Source organism: Microcebus murinus, chromosome 19, assembly GCF_040939455.1.
Source record: "Microcebus murinus isolate Inina chromosome 19, M.murinus_Inina_mat1.0, whole genome shotgun sequence".
Lineage (NCBI taxonomy): Eukaryota > Metazoa > Chordata > Mammalia > Primates > Cheirogaleidae > Microcebus > Microcebus murinus.
In genome coordinates, this window is record NC_134122.1 from 50,158,442 (window position 1) to 50,179,198 (window position 20,757).

At 41.8% G+C, this 20,757-nt stretch overlaps 1 protein-coding gene and 1 long non-coding RNA gene across 7 annotated transcripts; one reads left to right on the forward strand and one right to left on the reverse strand.

Annotated features, from left to right (window-relative positions):
* Window positions 1–2,631: 2,631 nt before the first annotated feature.
* On the reverse strand, window positions 2,632–10,168 carry LOC142862401 (uncharacterized). The gene is made up of 4 exons (XR_012913457.1): window positions 9,317–10,168; window positions 7,995–8,569; window positions 3,744–3,840; window positions 2,632–3,390 (listed from the first exon to the last, which is right to left on the reverse strand). It is a non-coding gene; the product is annotated as an uncharacterized LOC142862401 (long non-coding RNA).
* Window positions 10,169–10,727: 559 nt separating this feature from the next.
* Window positions 10,728–17,880, forward strand: ZBTB18 (zinc finger and BTB domain containing 18). Of its 6 annotated transcripts, none has more exons than XM_075995529.1 (3): window positions 11,956–13,476; window positions 15,837–17,210; window positions 17,243–17,880. In XM_075995529.1, the coding sequence occupies exons 1-3, from the start codon at window positions 13,464–13,466 to the stop codon at window positions 17,320–17,322; spliced, it is 1,467 nt and encodes a 488-aa protein (XP_075851644.1). In that variant the 5' UTR covers window positions 11,956–13,463; the 3' UTR covers window positions 17,323–17,880. The 6 variants fall into 6 exon arrangements, with proteins under 6 accessions (XP_012606793.1, XP_012606791.1, XP_075851644.1 ...); XM_075995528.1 differs by having other exon boundaries at window positions 11,957–13,476; window positions 15,837–16,524; window positions 16,637–17,880; XM_012751339.3 differs by lacking the exon at window positions 11,956–13,476 and adding an exon at window positions 10,728–11,065 and having other exon boundaries at window positions 15,837–17,880.
* Window positions 17,881–20,757: the final 2,877 nt, after the last annotated feature.

Here is a 20,757-nt window from a genome sequence, read left to right on the forward strand (position 1 = left end):
TGTGTTTTTTTTTAAATATAGCACGCACATTTTGTCCAATTTGGGCTCTTTTTTCCTGTTGCTTTTGTCCTCTTTCTGAGTGGATATTATTCATGAACTGAGTCTTTATTATCTATTTGGCCATCTGCATAGCATTGGCCATAGTCCCCTGTATTGTAATTGTGAGTGAAAATAAGGACTGTTGGAGATTGCAACACTAAAAATAAAAAATAATAATAATATGCTTTAAGAACTCAAAAGTAAAAAGTGTAAAGGAAAACAGTGGGGATGGAGGTGAAGTTTGGAGGCACGTGGCATGGAGGTAGGGCAAAAACAAAAATCATTCCATTCTCTCATTCAGGATAATAGATGCTGGGTATTCACTCTGACCAAACTAACGTCTATTTGCCTTGATAAGATAACAGGCAGCTCTAAAAGTGATGCTTCTTCATGCTGGAATGTCTTTAAAAGAAAAAAAAATCTTTGTTCTTTTTCTCGATTCTCTCTTGCTTCCGAAGTCCACACATCTCTCAGTGGAGTGGCAGCCCTGCACAGTCGCATGGTACCCTGTGGCCATCAAGATGTTATATACTGAATATTCATGTTTACTAGGTATTAGGTCCCTTGTTTTTAGTTTAGTGAAGGGAGATTTTTTTTGAAAGTTAAAATGTTAAGATATATTTTCAATTAAAAAAAATTATGTGTTGGGGAAAAATGAACTAACTGAAAACTTGTATAATTGTTTTATTTTAAAAACTTTGCCAAATTTTATTTGGTTCTCTCCATTCTCCTTTCTTTTTTCCCCCCTTTTGATCTTCTCTTGCTTTCTGAAATTCTCTGAATCAGGGTTAGTTTACCATTTTTTTTCCCACTTGTCAGGTCTTCCCTGAAGCCACTGGAAGGCCATCAAAACCAGCTGATTGAAAGATGAATATGGATTAGAAAAGAAACGTCTTCCTGAATAGAGTAAATACACATGCCATAATAGATTTATGACAATATCAATTTTGTTTCAAATGAAAATGTGCAATATTCTATTTGTTTTTTAATGTTCCTTGATTTTTTGCTTATAGTTGATTCCTATTAAACTTGAAGAATATGCAATTAAAACTATGCTTTCTCTCTCTCATACACACACACACACACACACACACAAACTGCTTGGGCTTACTACCAAAGCAGGATGAATTCTGTCAATTATCTCATTATTTAGAAAATGAGTTATTTACTTGCATTTAATAGTGGTTTAAAATAACTTTGTCTTTCCCTCTAAATTGGTTCATGTATGTATATAGTAACAACCTAAATGGCATAAAATTTTCAAATTTGGAAAGTTCAAGTTAATCACTTTAATATCCATGTTGATTTACTTAAAAATAATGAAGAAGTTCTAAAATCAAGAGAGATAACCCAGTTTTAAAAATAGTCACTTGTGTACTTGCTCATGGTGGGTAAAATTTAGGTCATATATTTTTATTTATTTTCATACCTTTAAATAGGTATGAAAGGAGAGGGTATGCTGGTCATTTAAAGAAATGATTAAAAGTTAATTTATTGCTTTTATTTTAAGACTACTTTAATTACAAATAATTACAATAGCCCAGAAATGTTAAACATTTCTATATAATATTGTTAATTTTGACTAACATTATAAAATATATGTTTTTATATTAATATTATATGTTTCTTCCGTGAGATCAGTGGAAAACAAAAATATGCTATTTTACACACCTGTTTTAAGCCATATAATTCCATTTTCACTAAATTGGTGTGATAATCATTGATATTTTAAAATCTTGTCCAGATGTGCATTTAATACTATGGTAAAGATCTCTCTTTAGCAAACTACCGGTATATTTCAGGTTTGATTCTTAAAAAAAAAAAAAAATTCCTCCCCCAAAATAGCAACATCCATAGTCTTGAGCAGTCACAATTGAGAGTCGAAATTTTCACTCTTATAAAAATAAAGTGATTAAAAATCATGAACTTAAACATCTTCTTTTAGCAATGTGACATAATAGAAGCACTTTTAATAATACTAAAAGAGACTATACTTGTGTGAAATGGTTTGGGCCAACAGCACATGCTTTGGCCCTTCTTTCGTATTGTTCCTCCAGCACCCCCAAAGTGTTCTCTTGTACTAAACATTATCTGAATGCTAAATATTATCTCTTGCCCATAGCTTACGGTTGCTCTGAATCTCACTAGAAATTCCAGGGCAGAATGAGGAACAGGGCCTCTCTCGACGCTCACTCTCATTCTACGGGAGTTTTAGAGTTGTTTAGAAAAGCAGGATTGGAGGAATGGGCTTAGGTAAAGTATGCTCATTCTCGGGTATTTCTGTAGGTGTTTTAAAATGTCACAGAATAATCATTTCAAAAGCTATATAAGAAGAAAGGATCTCAGTCAAATTTCTGACCAGATCCCTCCTTATGGCTGTGAGAGTTTAATTTTCATTTAAACAACAATAAATATAGGCATAAGGGTTTGAGATGAATTATGTAAGCCCTTTAGCTATAACCATTACATTCTGCCACCAAATGAGCTGCTGTTCTCACTTTGTTTTATGGGCTCTGCGTAGCCTGTGTTATTATATCTGCCAAATAAAACCCAGCAAACCATGCAAATGAAAATATAATCTTTTATCTCTCACAGTCACCGGATGCACCCATATATACAATTCTATCAATTCCTCTGCACCAGATTTACTGCTGTTAGGACCCTACTGTCTTACTAGGATCTACAGAGAGGGAAAACATCTTTTGCTTGGAGGCGTCTTCATTTATATCCACCAATGGCATATGTCTTTAGTTGAAGCTACACTTGAAAAGTCAGGAATAATTTCTTTCATTATATTTTTTAGCTTATCTGCATGGCTCAGTTGAGATCATGGACTTTTCCCTTAACAATCAAGACCTGAATGACTGTATATTTTCAAAGCATGCCAGATTCTAATTTGTTTAGAAGCAATTGAGTTTTTTCTTTTAGTTTCAGAGTGGCCTAAATATCTGAAGAACAATGATTCAGTGAATTGACGACAAACTAACTGCAGCCACTGATCCTAATGGGGGGCCTTGGGCGAGTCACTTAACCTTTCCATTTCAACACTCTCCTCCAAGTAATGAAAATAACAGCACATTTTATGACTATGAGAGATGTTTTGAGGAATAAAATCTCCAAAATGTCTCAAGGATGAAATACTCTTTACACATACTAGAGAGTTGCCATGATGCTACCAGGAATGGAGTCTCTACCATGTCAATCTGGGATATTTCTACGTTGGGCCAGAGTACCCCCAAGACAGTAAGTGATACTTTTCTGGTAGTCTACATAATAAGTTGTACTTCTCACTTTGTTCCAAGTTTGAAGGGAACACTTGAACACGTAAAGCACCTCTATTCCCTCCAGCCTCTGGAAAAATGCAAAAATATAAGTTATTTCTTTCCATATCTTCCGTCTTCTCTTCCCTTCTTTTCCCTCCCTTCCACCCTCTTCCTTCCTTCCTTCTTTCCATCTCTCCCTCCCTGCCTCCCTTCCTGTAAGGATTCCTATTTCTTGAATGCTTATTATGTGCCAAGTATCATTCTCGATGCTAAGGATATAGCTATTAATATCATAGACAAAATCCCTATCCTGATGGAACTTCTATCCCACCAAGGAAGACAGGAAACCAAAAATAGAGTCAGCATCTTTGGTAATAGGAATTTGCCTGGTTCACTTTATCACAGTTTTCCTTTCCAATGCTAATTCATTCACCTACTTACGCGCTGTGCCAGATGTGTTGTACAGAGGCTGATGCATCTAGTACCAGGTCCTGTGTATGTCTGGGGTTCGGTGACTACCGAATGAATGAATTTATTCCTGAAACGTGATGAGTTAGGTTAACAAATAGTTCATATTCCTCAATGAAATGTCAAGCAATATATTCCCACAATTTCCCTATAAAGTCAATCTAAAACTACTTATTGAGTGTGCTATGAAACTCTGACTCCATATTAAGAAAAATCTAGTTTGTATCAAGCAGATCTTACCAGAAAAACCAGCCAAGCTAGTGACCTAGCTGCCCAGGCACACCACAAACAAACACACACAGACACACACACACACACACACAAACACACGCGCGCGCACACACACACACACAGAGCTGCCCTTACTGTGCCAATGTCATGGATGGAAAGAGTTAAATGCCGAGTATATCTTATTCCTCTTTACTTTGGGGCTAAGTATTTCATGCGACATTATTTAAGAATAATTGGCAGCCGGGCGCGGTGGCTCACGCCTGTAATCCCAGCACTTTGGGAGGCTGAGGCGGGCGGATCGCTCGAGGTCAGGAGTTCGAAACCAGCCTGAGCAAGAGTGAGACCCCGTCTCTACTATAAAAATAGAAAGAAATTAATTGGCCATCTGATATATATAGAAAAAATTAGCCGGGCATGGTGGCGCATGCCTGTAGTCCCAGCTACTGGGGAGGCTGAGGCAGGAGGATTGCTTGAGCCCAGGAGTTTGAGGTTGCTGTGAGCAAGGCTGACGCCATGGCACTCACTCTAGCCTGGGCAATTAAGCGAGACTCTGTCTCAAAAAAAAAAAAAAAAAAAAAAAAGAATAATTGGCAAGACACAGTTTGAGAAAAAATAGTGGCATAGATCAGCAGAGCCAGGAAGGAGGACGAACATCTCTGCTGGATTCACCGTGCTGCTGCCACCACCAGCTCCGCCACCCGGCCTCTACCACAGACCACTTCCCATTGGGGTCTTTCTTTCCCTTTGCTTCTCGTCAATTATCCTTCTTTTATACTGTCACCATCTTCTCACTGTTCTTTAGAGCCCATCCCCTCCCCTGTAAAGCCATTGTCCCTCATATTGCTCTTCTCCGTCTGTCATTTGTCTCTGTCTAAAATGCCCTATTGTGCATGTGTCTTTGTTACGCAGTCTCTTGCTGCTGTTGTGTCTTAGAGAGCCTGTGGTCCTGCATCTGTCCCGTATTCCAAGTGCTAAGGCATGGCTTGGCATTCTAGACCAGTTGTCAGGTGGTTTTGTGGTTTGTTTGTTTTTTTACCCAAGCTTTTTTTCTATATGACCTTGCTGAACAGCCTCAGTTTTGTAGAACAACTTCAGAGCAATGGGTTCTCAGCTAAATGTGTGCCAATATATTAATGTACAGAGACAGAGAACAAAGAAAGCTTCAGGACCCCTAGATGGAATTTGAAATGTGTTTTCTCTGTGTTCATATTCAAGAGCCACTTTTCCTATTGTCTCCCATAAAGCTATTACTGCAGCTTCAATTTAAAATGCTTATTTTTACTGAGTTTAATTTAGATACACATTTGCATTGTAAAATGGGTACTTTAAAAATAATCATTTTAGTCTTAAGCATAAATGCTAGTTCTTTGTAAGGGAAGTAACTTCCTGAGTTGCATGTTATCGCTAAGGGTGAAGTAAATTTCTGGAGTGAGATTTAACCTTCTGTCTGCTCTTTTTACTGGGAATAGTTTGAATTTGGTATGTATCAAGACTTTTGTGTTAGATTTATAGAATTTCTTTATAACCAAAGATTTTCATTAAGACCGTTTTATATTATTACAGTAGTTGGGGTTGGTAAACATTTATTAGGCACCAGCAATATATTAGCCACTGAAAGAAAAATGAAATTTATCTTTATCCAGTGGGTTCATAACGACATTTATACATAATGAAGTTATAAATATAAGGGGAAATGATATCATTTCATGTATTGTTGGTACCTAGCACATGGTGGAAATTTCATAAGAACCATGATAATGCAGTTCCCTATTTCTCCAATGCATTGTTAAGTTCTCAGTAAATAATTTCTAGATGTATCGTTTTCCTTTCTGCTGGTTTAAAGTTCAAGAGGTACTGCATTCAGTAGTGGAGCAGGCATAAAAGAAAGACAAAAATCTCTCCCTGTATGGGAATGCAGGCAGATAGACAATGTTTCTGTCTTTTGGTCAGAAGCAGGGCACCTGACACATAGGTATGCAGTGTCAATATCTACTGGCAATCTCTCTTGTTCACTTTACTTCTCCTTTTCTAAGTTCACATGCACCCCAAATTTCTACAAACTCCAATTTAAGCAACTCAATATATTAACATTTAAATATCTAGAAGTGTTATTCTTTTATTTTGAACAAAACAAACTACTTCTATTTACTATATATTTTACAGAATTTTAGAACAATCAATATCCCTTAAAGACTTAGACTACTGAAAGAAGGGGACGTGAATATCACAGGTTCATATTAAACTTTAACAGAACTTACTCATCTGGAAAGGTCATATATTTAGTTAGATTATTTTAAAAATTAAATCTAAAAAAGCCCACAGATGAAATAAATGCATCTTTTAATTATCCAGATTAATGCAATGTTCAACACAACAGACAAACTTCAACATCTGGATTTTGGAGGTGTGTGATTTTCAAGGATTGTAGAATTGTCTATACAAATTTGTTTTGTTTAGGATAGCATTTAAATAATTTTTAACTGATTGAATTCCCATCAAGGGATGACAGGAAGGCATTCTGTGGTGCAAAGAAGAGACCCAGCCAGGGGTTCGAAAGTTGCCTGGGATTATATACAAAGTGAATGATGAATATATTTATAGCACCAAGTTAACCATATAAAGCATCATTGTATGCATTTTTTTCCTTCCATATGCCATAAGATATAATGCATTGTGTGGGGGCAACTGGAGAAGATAGAGGGGAGAAAAAAAGAAGTGGTAGTAGTAGTGGTGGCGGTGGGTTGGATGGCTATTGAAATATCTCTGCTGTCTTCCTAAATTCTCTGAAGTGGCCAATCTTAATACCAACCAAGCCTGAATTACTGGCCTCCTTCAGCCACTATGCAGTCTGTAAAAGCACTGATTTACAGTAAGCAACTGAAAACTGACTACACAGGAAAAACAGTTTTGGAAAGATTCTATTTTTTGCTCCTCCCTGCCCTTAACCCTCAACAGGTTTGAATTGCGGGTGTAAGCTCATTATGCTTTCAGTGTAGGGGTGTGCCCGCAATGCTCTGTGCACATCTGCCAAGGACCTTTTTTCAAGAGTTTACAACAACATTATTTTTGTCTTTAGGGCTGAGAATCAGGCTGAATTACCCCCAATTTAGGACTTACCATAGTTTAGGAATTTAATAAATAGATTCAAGTATCATAATTTATAACCTAGGGAATGATTTGGTATATAATATGCTTTGCAGAATTATAAATATACATATTTTTAAGAACCATGGTGTATAAAATATGCTCCCTGTCCATTTCATTATTGTGGCACGTATTCTAATTTGTTCATTTATTCTTTTTTTTTTAATCCTCATTGTCTCAGCTGTGTTTCTGTGTTTGCCCCTCCCTTCAGGCCATATCCACCCATTCATTTCTAAAAGCCAGAAGACAGAGAGAGACACAGAGGGGATGAAAAATCTAAATAAGTTAATAGAGTTTCATGTATGCTATGATATTGAAAATGAGTGGCCTTAATAGAAGCTTGAACAAACTTTTCATTTCAGTGGTTTTTTTCTCTCTAAATTCAAAATCAAGTTAACCTCTAGTCACATATTGTTACATTTTATAGTTATTATATTATAAATATTATATCATAATATTTTGTCTTTTATTATTGTTTGCCCTCCTAAGTTTTTAAGGAAAAATTCCAATTATACATGAAATTGTTACGTTTATAAAAAGTCAATATTCAGAAACAAATTTTATAGATAACTTTTTCAATGTGACCTATTGTATAAAGTGTACTAAAAACACTGATGTTTTTCTGAGATTTGACCTGTGGTTCACATTTAAGAGTCAGACATTTATTGTATGGAGTTGCTTATGAAATTAAATTTTATTCGGTCCATCAACATTTTATACTGTTATATTGTTATTGGTCAAATGTATGTGTTATTAAAACATAAAACTTGTTTCCTGGCAAGAAAGATTCACTTGTATCACTTTTAATTTCAGGACTCCTGGAAAAGCATGGATTAATTGGAACTGTACCTCCAGAGAAAAAGCAATGGCATATTTTTCCGATAGCTTGGAGTCTGTACTTTTTGGCCTTTTTTTTTCCCACTGTGGGAGAAAAATAGATTATTGGCTAAGAAACAAAACAAAACAAAAAATGGACTCTGTCAAATAGCTTTGTATCATGGTAATTTGCTAAGCCTGTAGTATGGTGGTAAAAACAGACACTACTTTGAGGAACTTACTTGAGGGCGTTACTTAGACTCTGACTTACTACCATCCATGGTTCCAATGGATTTTGAATAAAAATAGGAATCATTCTATATCATGACACCTCTGACATCAGTCTTATTTTGTTTACAATTTGGTAATTCCTTTCCAAAGAATTAAAAGTATCATTATCATTTGTACCATAAGTTTATAAGACAGTGTAAAAGTCAGAGAGTCAAAACAAATTTTAACATAAAAAAAGGCAGAGAAGATATAGTCACACCAGGGACCAGGGATAAAATGGTTGTAGTGATTGTGGGGTGACTTGCCTCCTTAAATATCCATTTAATCTGTATTTCCTAGCCACACAACTCAGCTCTCAAAATGGATTCCTGTAATGACTATTAGAAGAAAAATACAATGGTTACAACTTTTGATGTATCAATGTCTTCTACACATCTCTGGGGCTGTTATTCTATTAAATACTTGTAGGTACATTCTGTAAAACCTTTTACTAGAATTTCAACTTGATTCTAGATGCCACAGAGCTGAGTTTCTAAGCTTTTTTGTGAATAATCTGAATGTTCTAATTTTCTCATGAATTTCCTGTTTAATATCCTGACACTATTAATTACTTTGTCTATTCACCCAGGATCTGTCACTTTCCTTATTTTTTAACTTTTAGCAGGCAAGAAACAGCTTTGAAAATGCAAACATATTCCCCCCTGAATTTGCTGGTGAAACATGTAACTAACCTCTTTTTACATTTCATTTGTGTGTGTGTGTGTGTGTGTGTATGTCTGTGTGTGTTTCACTCAACAATAACATTTACAAATTACTCTAACTTGCAACAGGTCAGACTGAAATTGGGCCTTCTACCAAAAGACTGAAAAGACCTAGAATTTATCAAAAGCACAGATATAACAATAGACTTCGTGGAATAAAAACTCTAGTTACCACAGAATAGCCTTGACCTGGTGATCAATCTTGAGGTCACAGAAGAATAGAGGAAAGAGTAGAGAACATCACTACTGTTTCTAACAGGATATTCCAATGCCATTTCAGTTCCAGGAATTTTGTGTGCTCCTGTTTTCACTTCATTAGCAATTCAACATGTCTGATTTGCCCACACAATACCTTCAACTTACTTTACCCATTTGACCTGGAACAAAGTGAAAGCACATTTTGCCCAGTTGAAAGGTCTCCTGGCAAGTTGGTTAGCAACAGGCTTGCCAGTCTGCATTCGGCTAGCAAAGAATAAACACATTTCATTAGACTAGTGCACTGACTTCCTCACTATGCAGTTATCGATTCTATTTTCTTGAATCTTTTTTTTTCCCCACTTGTTAGGTTTTCCCTTGTAATTCTTGCCTCAGTAAGAGTTCCAATTTCTTGAGAAAAGACATTTCCACATTTCTTTGTGGCCGTGGCGGTGATTAACACAGTTTAGTCACAAAGAACAGGTACGGAGTAAAAGTTTATGGGAAGGGAGGAAAAAGCGACACAACCGTCTCACATCTTCCCCTGGTAGTGTAAAGCTGTGGCTAGATACGGTCCAACTAAGGAATTCAGCTAAGGCATCGACAAGCATCAATCCGACTGCAATACTCTAAAATTTGGTCACTTGGGGAGTGTTGTAACAGTGTAAGTACGTAAGGGACGGGGGCTCCTGGAGAAAAGCAGGCGCTCGGCCCGCCGGGGACACGACGACACCGGGACGACGCCCGACGCGGAGCCTCCCGAGCTGCTGGCGTCCCGGCGCCCCGCGTGCACCTGGACCGGACCGCAGCACGCAGCAAGGTCGTCCCTCAGTCCGGCTCCCCTGCGCTCGGGCAGGCGAGGACCTGGGCGCCGTCCCGCCCACGGGAGGGGGCCGCCTAACGCCGGACGCCAGTCCCCCGTGTCCCCGGGTGCGCTGCCTCGCGAGGACACCTGCGTAACTTGGAGCGGCCAAGCCCTACGCGCTCAAAAGTGTGTTTACGGTTGTCACGGAGCACACCGAGAAGCTCGCTCCGCACCCCCGGAGTGCGCGGGGCCTCAGAGCCTGGAAACAAGCCCCTCCCAGCGCAGCTGTCGCCGCCGCCTGCGGGCTCCTTTCACTTTCTCACGGCCAAGTCACCCAGAGGGGCGCCGCCGCTGCCACCGCCGCTGCGCCCGAGGACTCCGCCCCGCGCCGCTTCGCTACCGGCCCCCGCCCGCCCGGGCCCCGCCCACTCCAACAGTTGCTGCTTGCGATTGGCACGCGCAGGCGGTAGCTCCGGCTCGCCTCTCCCATTGGCCGAGCTCTCTTGTCAATCCGACGATTGCCCACCACCCCCTCCGCCTTCCTGAAAAGCCGCCCTCCTATTGGAGGAGTCTGAGGGCTGGAGGCGGGCGGGAGCGCCGGTCCGGCCGCTTTCGGTCAATCGCAGGAGCCCAACGCCCGGAGGGAGGGAGGCAGGGGGAGGAGAGGGGCGGACTGAGGCGGGGGGAACATCTGGCCGGCGCCGCCGCGTGCGTGCGTGGTGCGTCCTCCCGCCCCCTCCCCTCCCCCGCCCCCGCCCCCCGCCCCCGCCCCCCCACCCGGCCCGGCGGCTCCGCGCTCGCTCCCTCGCTCGCTCCCTCGCTGTGTCTGGCAGGCTGCGGCCGCCGCTGGGCTGCTGCCATGGGGAGCCGTTGAGAGTGGGGCCCTCTTCGCTCCGCCGCGCTCCTCCGGCTGCCAGCGGGGGTGGGAGGGAGGGCGGGGCGGGGGAGCGGGCGACGGAGCGGGGACTGGGGGGTGGGGGGCCGGGCGGGAGGGGGGCAAGAGGAGGAGGAAGCCCACCAAGTCCGGCGGCGGCGGCCGGGAGGAGGCGGAGGCGGAGGAGGCGAGGACGCGGCGGCGGCGGCGGGGACGCGGTGACTTAGGGCCGCTCCGTGTGAGTCCCGGCGCCGGCCCCCGGCCCCTGCCCCGGCGCCCGCTCGCTCCGGCCCCCTGGCGGGCGGGGGCGCCAGCTGTGTGCGGCGGCCGGCGGGCGGCGGGCGGAGGGCGGCCGGGCCGGGGGCGCCCCCGCGAGTGGAGTTAGTTTGTGCGGCTGGAGCTGTTGGGGCGGCGGGGGGCGGCGCAGCTGCGGGAGGCCGGGCGCGGGGACGGGCCGCCGCAGCTGCGGGGTCGGGCGGGTGCGGGCTCGCCGGCTCTGCGCCGCGCCCCCCCGGCCGGTGCAGCTGCGGCGCGGGGCGGGCCCCCGGCCGGTGCAGCTGTGGCGGCGCCTCGGTGCGGAGGGCGGCGGGCGGGGGAGGGGGCCCGGAGCCGCCGCAGCTGCAGTGCGCCCGGGACGGCCGCGGCTCGGGCACGGTGCAGCTGCAGTGCGCCCGGAGGGGCGGAGGGCCCGCGGGCGGGCGCCGTCGCCGGAGGCCCCGGGCTCGCGCGGCGGCGTCGGGGCGCCGTGGCAGCCACCCTCCGCCCGCCCGCTGCTTCTTGCGACTTTTCTTTTGTTGTTGCCGTGACCCGGGTCTGTTTTCTCGTCTGCTGTTTGAGGTGTTTTCCTGCTGCACCGGCTGCGCGCCCGCCACCTCCTTCCCTGTGGTTTTAACCTTCCTCTTTCCCCGTGCGCGTCTGCACGGCGAACTCAGTCAAGATTTGCATTTCTGCCCCACTCGGCACCCCCGCCCGCGCCTCTTTGAAAACACCCCCAAACTCCCCCACGGGTCCGCGGTGGCGAGGCGCGACGGGGTGACTTGCGGAGGGGCAGTCGCTGGCCCGTTGCGGTGCTTGGGACCCATGAAACTGTCACTCACCCCCACCCCGCTGGGTAAATGGGGTGATTAATGCTGATATGTTGGAGTGGGGCGAGGGCGGTTGTGGAGAATAGGTTGTGTGGCTGGGAAGAAATTTATTTCCGAAGAGTGCCTTCCAGAGAGGCATTCATAATTATGTCGTCCACTGCGAAGTTAGAGAAAGTTAGGTTTGTGACTTAGGGGAAGCGGGGAGGACAGGACAGAGTCGCTGGGTTTTGTTACTCTTTAACTCTCTGCCAGGGCTTCCTAATGGGAACGGAGTGGTTATCACCTGGGCTGGGACGCTAGTGCCTCAGGGCCCAGCTCCTTTTCTACTCCTCACCCTCCCAGAGTCTGTGGAGATGTATTTGACATTCATGGATGTCGCAGCACCCTGCACGGCACTGGGCGGCCGGGCCAGCGCAGCCTGGGTTACGTTACAGTTTCATCAGCCATTTAAAAAGACCCATAAACTTCAACTAAAAAGTTCCCCAACTTACTAGACCTGGCTTTTTTTTACCCCCCCCCCACCTTTCCCTCTGAAAGATTTTCTTCTGTTCATAAATATTACAGAGTGACCCAAAAAAAGATTGTTATGGGACATAGATCAAGGGGAAGGCAAGGTTCAGCTTTTTCTGAGCAAAAAGATCAGATACCAAATGCAGCATTCATTTTAAGTGGCTGTAGCAGGTTGTATCAGTTTATTAATTGGTATCATTGAACTGAAAAGTACTTTCCAGGATTTCAGAAAGTGCAATTTCAGCTTGTTGGTACCGAGAATCAAAATTTGCATTAACTGTGGCAGTGTGAGAAATTTTACCAAGAAGGTACTTGGAGATAAGTAGTTAAATAAGAGTGAAATAATAAGGTGAACCAGGCAGAAGTAATAGTTCTGAGTAAGTCTGCCAGCATTTCTGAGGCATGTATACCATTATCTCAGCAGAAAAAAAGTGCGGTAATAATGTTGAAATGGGACTGGGGATGTCAAATGGGTTGGTTTAAAAATATCCTTAAACTGCCTTTGAAACTAAACGTTGGAGTTAAATAAAAGTGAATCTGGATTTCCTGAATAGCACCGTGGCTTGAGTGTGCTGTCAGTATGTAAGCCAGTCCACCAACTTAAGACAGAAGTGTTGCTATTCCATAAATACAGTAGAACTCCATATGCTGAGTTTTTCAATTTCTTCTGTTAGAAAGTTTGGAAAAAAAGGAAGACTTTGAAGTATTTTGTTTATACTAACAGAAGAGAAAAGTTCTCCTAAGAAAAAGCTGGTGGCAGGAGTGTAGAGGAGTAGCATATGGCATTAAAAGGAGCACAGCTGGAGGTAGCATTTCCATCTGAACATGATGTCAGAGCAGCTGACAGCCTGCCATCCCTCAGCCTTTTATTCTAACACACAGACAGGGAGTTAGTGTGTGCGGATCTGTGGTGGAGAAGGTATCTCATTCCTCTCTAACATCATCTCCACTTTGCATCTGTCTCTCTTAGTCTGCTTTTTTTCCACCGATGTAACAGACCTGGAGCCAGCAAGACTCAGAGGAAAGGACTTAATCAGGTTTATGTGTCCTAAAGGTAGGAGTAGCAGGAGATTAGATGGAGCATATTTCTGTTTTGGTGTTTTGTTTATTTAATTTAAAAAAATCACATTACTTTTCTAACCCAGTTTAGGAATAATATATGAAATTGAGTATTAAATGAACATCTTACTGGAGTTAAAAGTCTTGAGCTTGTTTAGTTTTAATTTTTATCCCTTTTACTTGAGCAGCGAGTAAATAACTTTAATACACAGAAATATTTCAAGTTTTGAAATGTTAAGAAAGGCTTTGAAATATTGCTTTTTGAGATCACTTTGGATTAAAATAGGGTTTTTTTGTTGTTGTTGTTCACTGCTATTGAGATTTCTTTTGCTTTGGGGGTGGGGGGAGAAATAGTAAACTGTCTAGAATCCAGCATTCAAACTTATATGAGATGATTATTCTAGTTAAGAAGCTAGATTGTTGTGTAATTAATTCCACTGTGAAACTTTATTCTTCAAAACATTCAGCAGCACTACTGAAACATGCAGCTGTAGTGCTTTTGAAACTGAAGATTTTTTAAGAAGAAAAAAAAAACCCAAACTTTTGTCCCCAGGAGAATAGTTTGACTGGTTTCCTCATTTCTCTTTCAAATATATATTTAAGAGATCTTTTATTTCAGCATAACAATAATTATTTGCAGGAGTTTTTGTGTTAGTGACTAATTTAGAACTTGTAGATTTGAGCTGACTGAATTGGCCAGACAGCTGTAATCGCACTCCTCTATTCTTAATCTCTTTATCTGGGCAGCAGCTGCCATATGGCCACAGTCAGCTGGATCAGATGTTTATAAGCTTCCTTCTTCGTCCCTCTCTGTCCTCTCAGCCTCCTAATTTGATCACGGCTACCTTGTGAGCTGCCCTCCAATCTTTATTTTTAGCCCTCTCAAGGATTAGGATTGATGTTAGCTGTGGGGCACTTAAAGTGATTGTATTGTAAATCTTAGTTTATTCTAGCAGTGGCATCTTGCAGAATGTGTTTGGGGTTAGGATGAAAGTTTTAGTCTGTCTTGGGCAAAGTGTAGAAGAAGGAGGGAAGTAATTTCTGAATATTCAGTCTGTCCATTCCCAAAATGCACTTGCTGAGATGGATGGTGTGGATTTGCTTCTGGTCACAGGAAAGGGGAAGTCGGGTTTTCTTTATTTTACAGAGTTTACCCACTGTAGTTGAATTTTGACCCTTTGCACATCTTTTTGCCTTTCCTGTCCCTCCATTTCACCCTCCCTCACCAGAAAACAAGGGCAGTGATGCATATTTGAAAGAATAGAAGCTAGTGGGAAAACAAAATATATCAAGTTATGTTGAAACAAAGTATTTTCTGTTGGCTGAGGTAAGGCAGAGCCAAAAAAAAAAAAAAAATAGTTTCTTTTTCTAGAAAGGCTTTTTTTTAATGTCGAACCTGCAAAAGCTTTTGTTTTATTTAAGCATGGTATGCCTTTATTTTAAAAATCTTGAATTAATAATTTTAATATGGAACTCATTTTGCCTTGCAACAGATCAAAGTTTAGATGAGAATTTTCAGAGTTAAAAAAGCCCCTCTAGTCCCTAATATTCTAAAAGTACAGATTCCACAAAGAAATATAACCATTTTTTTTCTCAGTTCATTTAAAAAAAATCTTTGGATTTGTTCATAGTAAAGATGATCTCTTCCATCTGTTGGTGTAGTTCCTTCTGATCTCGTACATGTGTGCTATACCTGCAAATCTTAAGGCATTAACATCTGTTTTTATACACAGGGCTTTTGTTGTTGTAACACTCTGACTTTAAAAGTAAGTTGTTTGCTAATTTCTGGACTAATTATGCGATTTCATTTTTTTTTCTTGATTCAGCCAAATGTGTGTGTGTTTAAACTGTGCTTTCTAAGTACAGTTAAGTATCAAAAGTAATAAAAGAAAAAAGGATGTTTGAACAAGTTTTCTTGAATCTTCCAGAATATGTTTGGGACTTTTCTTTGTTCATTATATGAGTTGTTCTCTCTGAAATGAAAGCTATATTGTAGGTTTTGCAGGACGTGATTTGACGAGTAGAGTTAATTAAATTTCTTCTGAAAGAGATCTAAATTCTTCTTAGTAAGAAACTGTAGTTAAATGAAGGCTTTTAAAACTTGACTAAAAGTTCAGGGAAAGTGGAGATACATCAGAGACTGTTTGGCTAGGGTAAGGAAGTTCGCAAAGTGTACATTTTCTCTCGCATTTAGGTCTTGTGCGTGTGATTTGGTAGTGCTTGAGTCATAAGCCTGATTAAAATTCAGGGACATGTACCTCGGCGGCCAAAGCGGAATTATTTTTTTATATGGGGACTAGAGTGCTGAAAAGTTGTTCCTGACCAGGATCTAATGCCACATTCTTCTCTTCCCAGGTTATGAAGACAGTATGGAGTTTCCAGACCATAGTAGACATTTGCTGCAGTGTCTAAGCGAGCAGAGACACCAGGGCTTTCTTTGTGACTGCACTGTTCTGGTGGGAGATGCCCAGTTCCGAGCACACCGAGCTGTACTGGCTTCATGCAGCATGTATTTCCACCTCTTTTACAAGGACCAGCTGGACAAAAGAGACATTGTTCATCTGAACAGCGACATTGTTACAGCCCCCGCTTTTGCTCTCCTGCTTGAATTCATGTATGAAGGGAAACTCCAGTTCAAAGACTTGCCCATTGAAGACGTGCTAGCAGCTGCCAGTTATCTCCACATGTATGACATTGTCAAAGTCTGCAAAAAGAAGCTGAAAGAGAAAGCCACCACGGAGGCAGACAGCACCAAAAAGGAGGAAGATGCTTCAAGTTGTTCGGACAAAGTCGAGAGTCTCTCCGATGGCAGCAGCCACATGGCAGGCGATTTGCCCAGTGATGAAGATGAAGGAGAAGATGAAAAATTGAACATCCTGCCCAGCAAAAGGGACTTGGCAGCTGAGTCTGGGAACATGTGGATGCGATTGCCCTCAGACTCAGCAGGCATCCCCCAGGCTGGCGGAGAGGCAGAGCCACACGCCACAGCAGCTGGAAAAACAGTAGCCAGCCCCTGCAGCTCAACAGAGTCTTTGTCCCAGAGGTCTGTCACCTCCGTGAGGGATTCGGCAGATGTTGACTGTGTGCTGGACCTGTCTGTCAAGTCCAGCCTTTCAGGAGTTGAAAATCTGAACAGCTCTTATTTCTCTTCACAGGACGTGCTGAGAAGCAACCTGGTGCAGGTGAAGGTGGAGAAAGAGGCGTCCTGTGATGAGAGTGATGTTGGCACTAATGACTATGACATGGAACATAGCACTGTGAAAGAAAGTGTGAGCACTAATAACAGGGTACAGTATGAGCCGGCCCATCTGGCTCCGCTGAGGGAGGACTCGGTCTTGAGGGAGCTGGATCGGGAGGACAAAGCCAGCGACGACGAAATGATGACCCCGGAGAACGAGCGCGTGCAGGTGGAGGGGGGCATGGAGAGCAGCCTGCTCCCCTACGTCTCCAACATCCTGAGCCCGGCGGGCCAGATCTTCATGTGCCCTCTGTGCAACAAGGTCTTCCCCAGCCCCCACATCCTGCAGATCCACCTGAGCACTCACTTCCGCGAGCAGGACGGCATCCGCAGCAAGCCCGCCACTGATGTCAACGTGCCCACGTGCTCGCTGTGTGGGAAGACTTTCTCTTGCATGTACACCCTCAAGCGCCACGAGAGGACTCACTCGGGGGAGAAGCCCTACACGTGCACCCAGTGCGGCAAGAGCTTCCAGTACTCGCACAACCTGAGCCGCCACGCCGTGGTGCACACCCGCGAGAAGCCGCACGCCTGCAAGTGGTGCGAGCGCAGGTTCACGCAGTCCGGAGACCTGTACAGACACATTCGCAAGTTCCACTGTGAGTTGGTGAACTCCTTGTCTGTCAAAAGCGAAGCACTGAGCTTGCCTACTGTCAGAGACTGGACCTTAGAAGATAGCTCTCAAGAACTTTGGAAATAATTTTATATATATATAAATAATATATATATATATATAAATAGATCTCTATATAGTTGTGGTACGGTCTAAAAGCAGTCTTGTTTCCTGGAACTAAAAAGTTGGGATATTAACTTGTTTTTGCACTTTAGAATAGCATGAGAATCTCACTAATTTAGCATTCTGATAAAAGAAACTTTAGAGCAAGTCAGAGAATAGAGAGGTTTTTTTCCTTTGAGGGGTAGGGGAAGTAAGCCAATAAGAACCTTTTAAACAAATCGTCCTATCACAAAATGCTTTCATATGGCTTAATTTGTCAACTCTGCATTGTCTCTTGAGCTCTTTTTTTCCCCCGCAACAGTTTTTTTTTAAAGTAGAAATTCCCTCCAGTTTGATTAGCCTCTTTATATGTCTCAAATTGCATGAATCTTTTCTGGCTGTTGGAAACCTGAATGCTTTTAGACCCAAATGGAAAATTTCTGAAATGCTGGATTATCTATTTTTAAACAAGCAGTTGACTTAAAACTTTCTGTGGCAACTTCTGGTTTTCTGACGGGTCCCAGTGAGAAAAATTCTGCAAGTACACTGGGATCACTGGGACACTGTCTTGTGAAGGTTTGCTTGGGATGAAAAAGGATATTGCAGCTTCAGCAGTGTTGAACTGTGTGTTTAAAAATGTGAATTACTGTTATTGTATACTGTAATTGATTACATGGGCTGGGGGGGGTGTCAAAGAACTTGACAGGTTGTGTTGATGCTCTTAGTTGAGTCTTGAAAAGTAAATATTAACGCTACAGAAATGCATGAGTTTCAATATATTTTTTGTCTTTGTTTGCATTGTATAACTTTAACAAGTGAGTTTAAAATTATTTAATTTCCTTAGAAAAATAGCACCATTTGGAAAAAAACTGGTGTTATGAAGAACGTAAATGCACTGTTTTTATTTTTATTTTATATAATTTAAATTGACTTTCCCACTGTCTTTAAGTTGAAACTGTTAAGCTGAATAAAAACTTAAGCTGCAAATTGATAACTTCGCTACATAACAAGGAAAATATAAATGTTTACAAACGGCTTAAAGATTTGCATGTGCAGTGTGCATTTATAACAAACTTCTAATTGCACAAAACCCATGCCAGCTCAGAGTTTAGGTGTACACATTTACCCAGTTGAGCATTTTTAGAATAACTACTGCACAAATTGACAATAGGTCATTCTTTCTTTTTTTTGTTTGCGCCCCTTTTCTTTCTCTCCCCTTCTTCCTTACCCTCCCTCCATCCCTCCCCCCACCCTCCACCCCCTCACCCCCTACTCATGAAAAGATTCTATGGACTGAAAAAGCCCCAGGCTGAAAGGACTGGACTGCCTTGATTGACATGGGGAAGGGGGTTAGTAGACTATGTGTATCGCGGCAGCAGAGGCTGCAGCCCAACGTGTGGTTTTAATGACCAGCACGCAGGGCAAAAGCATTTTGCACAGTGTTTGTTTTCCTGTCTTGCACTTACAAATAAGGTCTATGGGAGTAGCATGGAAAACGTTTGCTGTTTTTCCCTTTTTTTTTTTTTAATTGCTTTTGTTTAAAATTTGATCGCCTTAACTACTGTAAACATAGCCTATTTTTGTGCTTAAGATACTGAATGGAAAACTCCATTGTGTGTTGCTGGACTGTTTTGGAAATATTTGGTCAAATGTGTGTTAATTTGGCTGTAATGGCATTTAAAGCAAACAAACAAACAAAAAAAGCTGTGAAAATGGCCTTGGAGCATTATCTTTAGTTACTTGAAGAGTTTCTAGTTTTTTTAAATACAGTTTATGTTAAAATAATTTTTATTAATTTAGAGAAGACAATCAATGTCTGTGAGAAAACGGACTTTCTTTTGGATTTTCTTTTTGTGGTCATTGTGAGTGATTGCTTTCTCCTTTCCTTAGTTTCACATTCTTCCTTTGTTCTAAAACTTAGACTGACATCTAGCTTTGACAATCATAGTATGTTTTATTTTCCTGAGGGGGGAATAACTTATAATGCTGTTTAGTTTTGTACTATTGGTGTGTTGGTGAATTTTTAAACTGTGTGCTAACTGCAATAAATTATATGAACTGAGAATCTCGTGTGTAGTTTTATTATGATTATTATATAGGTTCCAAATATGTATCATACACGACATCTTTAATATCAATTTATTCAGTTTATGCAATTATTCTTAAATCACTCAAATGGAAATGTGTAAACATTCTAGTCATTTAAGAAGATAACTAAATGCACATTTTAAAAATATGACCCATTTTCTACAATCTAGATCAAGAATATTGAGGTAATTTCCTAGAAGCTTGTGAATCCATGGAACTTCTAAGCAGCATAGGTTTTGCATAATACAGCTGCATAACTACTAATCCATACACTGTAAATCACTTCTCATGTGTAATTTTATCCTAAGTTGATTGGTCAAATCTATTCTCCTGTGTTCTGGTTTAAGTGGAAAATTGGAGGAGACCGGATGTCTTAATTTGGAAGACTGCTTGGCTGATGACTGGAGTTCTAGGCAATTGAATTAGGAATGTGATTGTTCAGGATTAGCTATATACATACTTGTTGTTGCTGGGAGAACTCAAAAGTTCCCAGATTTTAATTCTCAAGTTTTAATTTTAAAATGTAATTAAATACATGCACCATTAAAAGAACTCTGTTGCCTACTTTTTGTGATGATCCCAGCTTCATGCTTGTCTAGTTGGGTACATGTCAGGGTGGGAAGCCTTGCTGGTTGACCCAGGGAATTGACAGAACGCTCCACGTGCCGCAGTGCTGTGGCGGAATCGTCACAAACAGCCCTCCATGCAAGCAGGGCCAGACGCCCAGAGGTTTTGTAAATCCCGAAATCTGTAGCTGTCCATAACTTCCAGCCTTACAGACACATATGAAAATGTAGTTTTACATTACTACCATCAAAATTAAGTAAAATACCTTTGTATTTAGTGGCCCTATAGTAAGGCTAATATATTTTTAACCTCTATGGAAGTAGGATGTAAGGTCTTAAGTTTGAAAATATACCATTTATGAGCTCCTTGATGGCACTGCATAGGAATCCACAAAGATTTTATCATAAAGGACAATCAGTAATTTACAATTTAGAATCCTACATTTCTTTTTATTGAAGCAGAATTTCTAGCATATGCAACTCATACTTGGTTTTAACCAGCCTAACATTGTTTCACCTGAAAGGGAATGCACATTTGACTTCCACAAAATAATTTTGTGCCTAGTTACGAGCTATTAAAAAGGAGAGCTTTTATTTTCAATTCCTGTAGTAACTGCCCAAAGCTTCCTGAAAACATTGAGAGTTTATAATTTAGTCCCCTGACTAATG

Bases quoted from the DNA above. Each gene is read 5' to 3' on its own strand.
- ZBTB18 (XM_012751337.3), top strand. From the start codon at position 11,908: ATGAAACTGTCACTCACCCCCACCCCGCTGG. The intron at 11,939-15,836 runs GTAAATGGGGTG...TTCTCTTCCCAG, and splicing joins ACTCACCCCCACCCCGCTGG to GTTATGAAGACAGTATGGAG.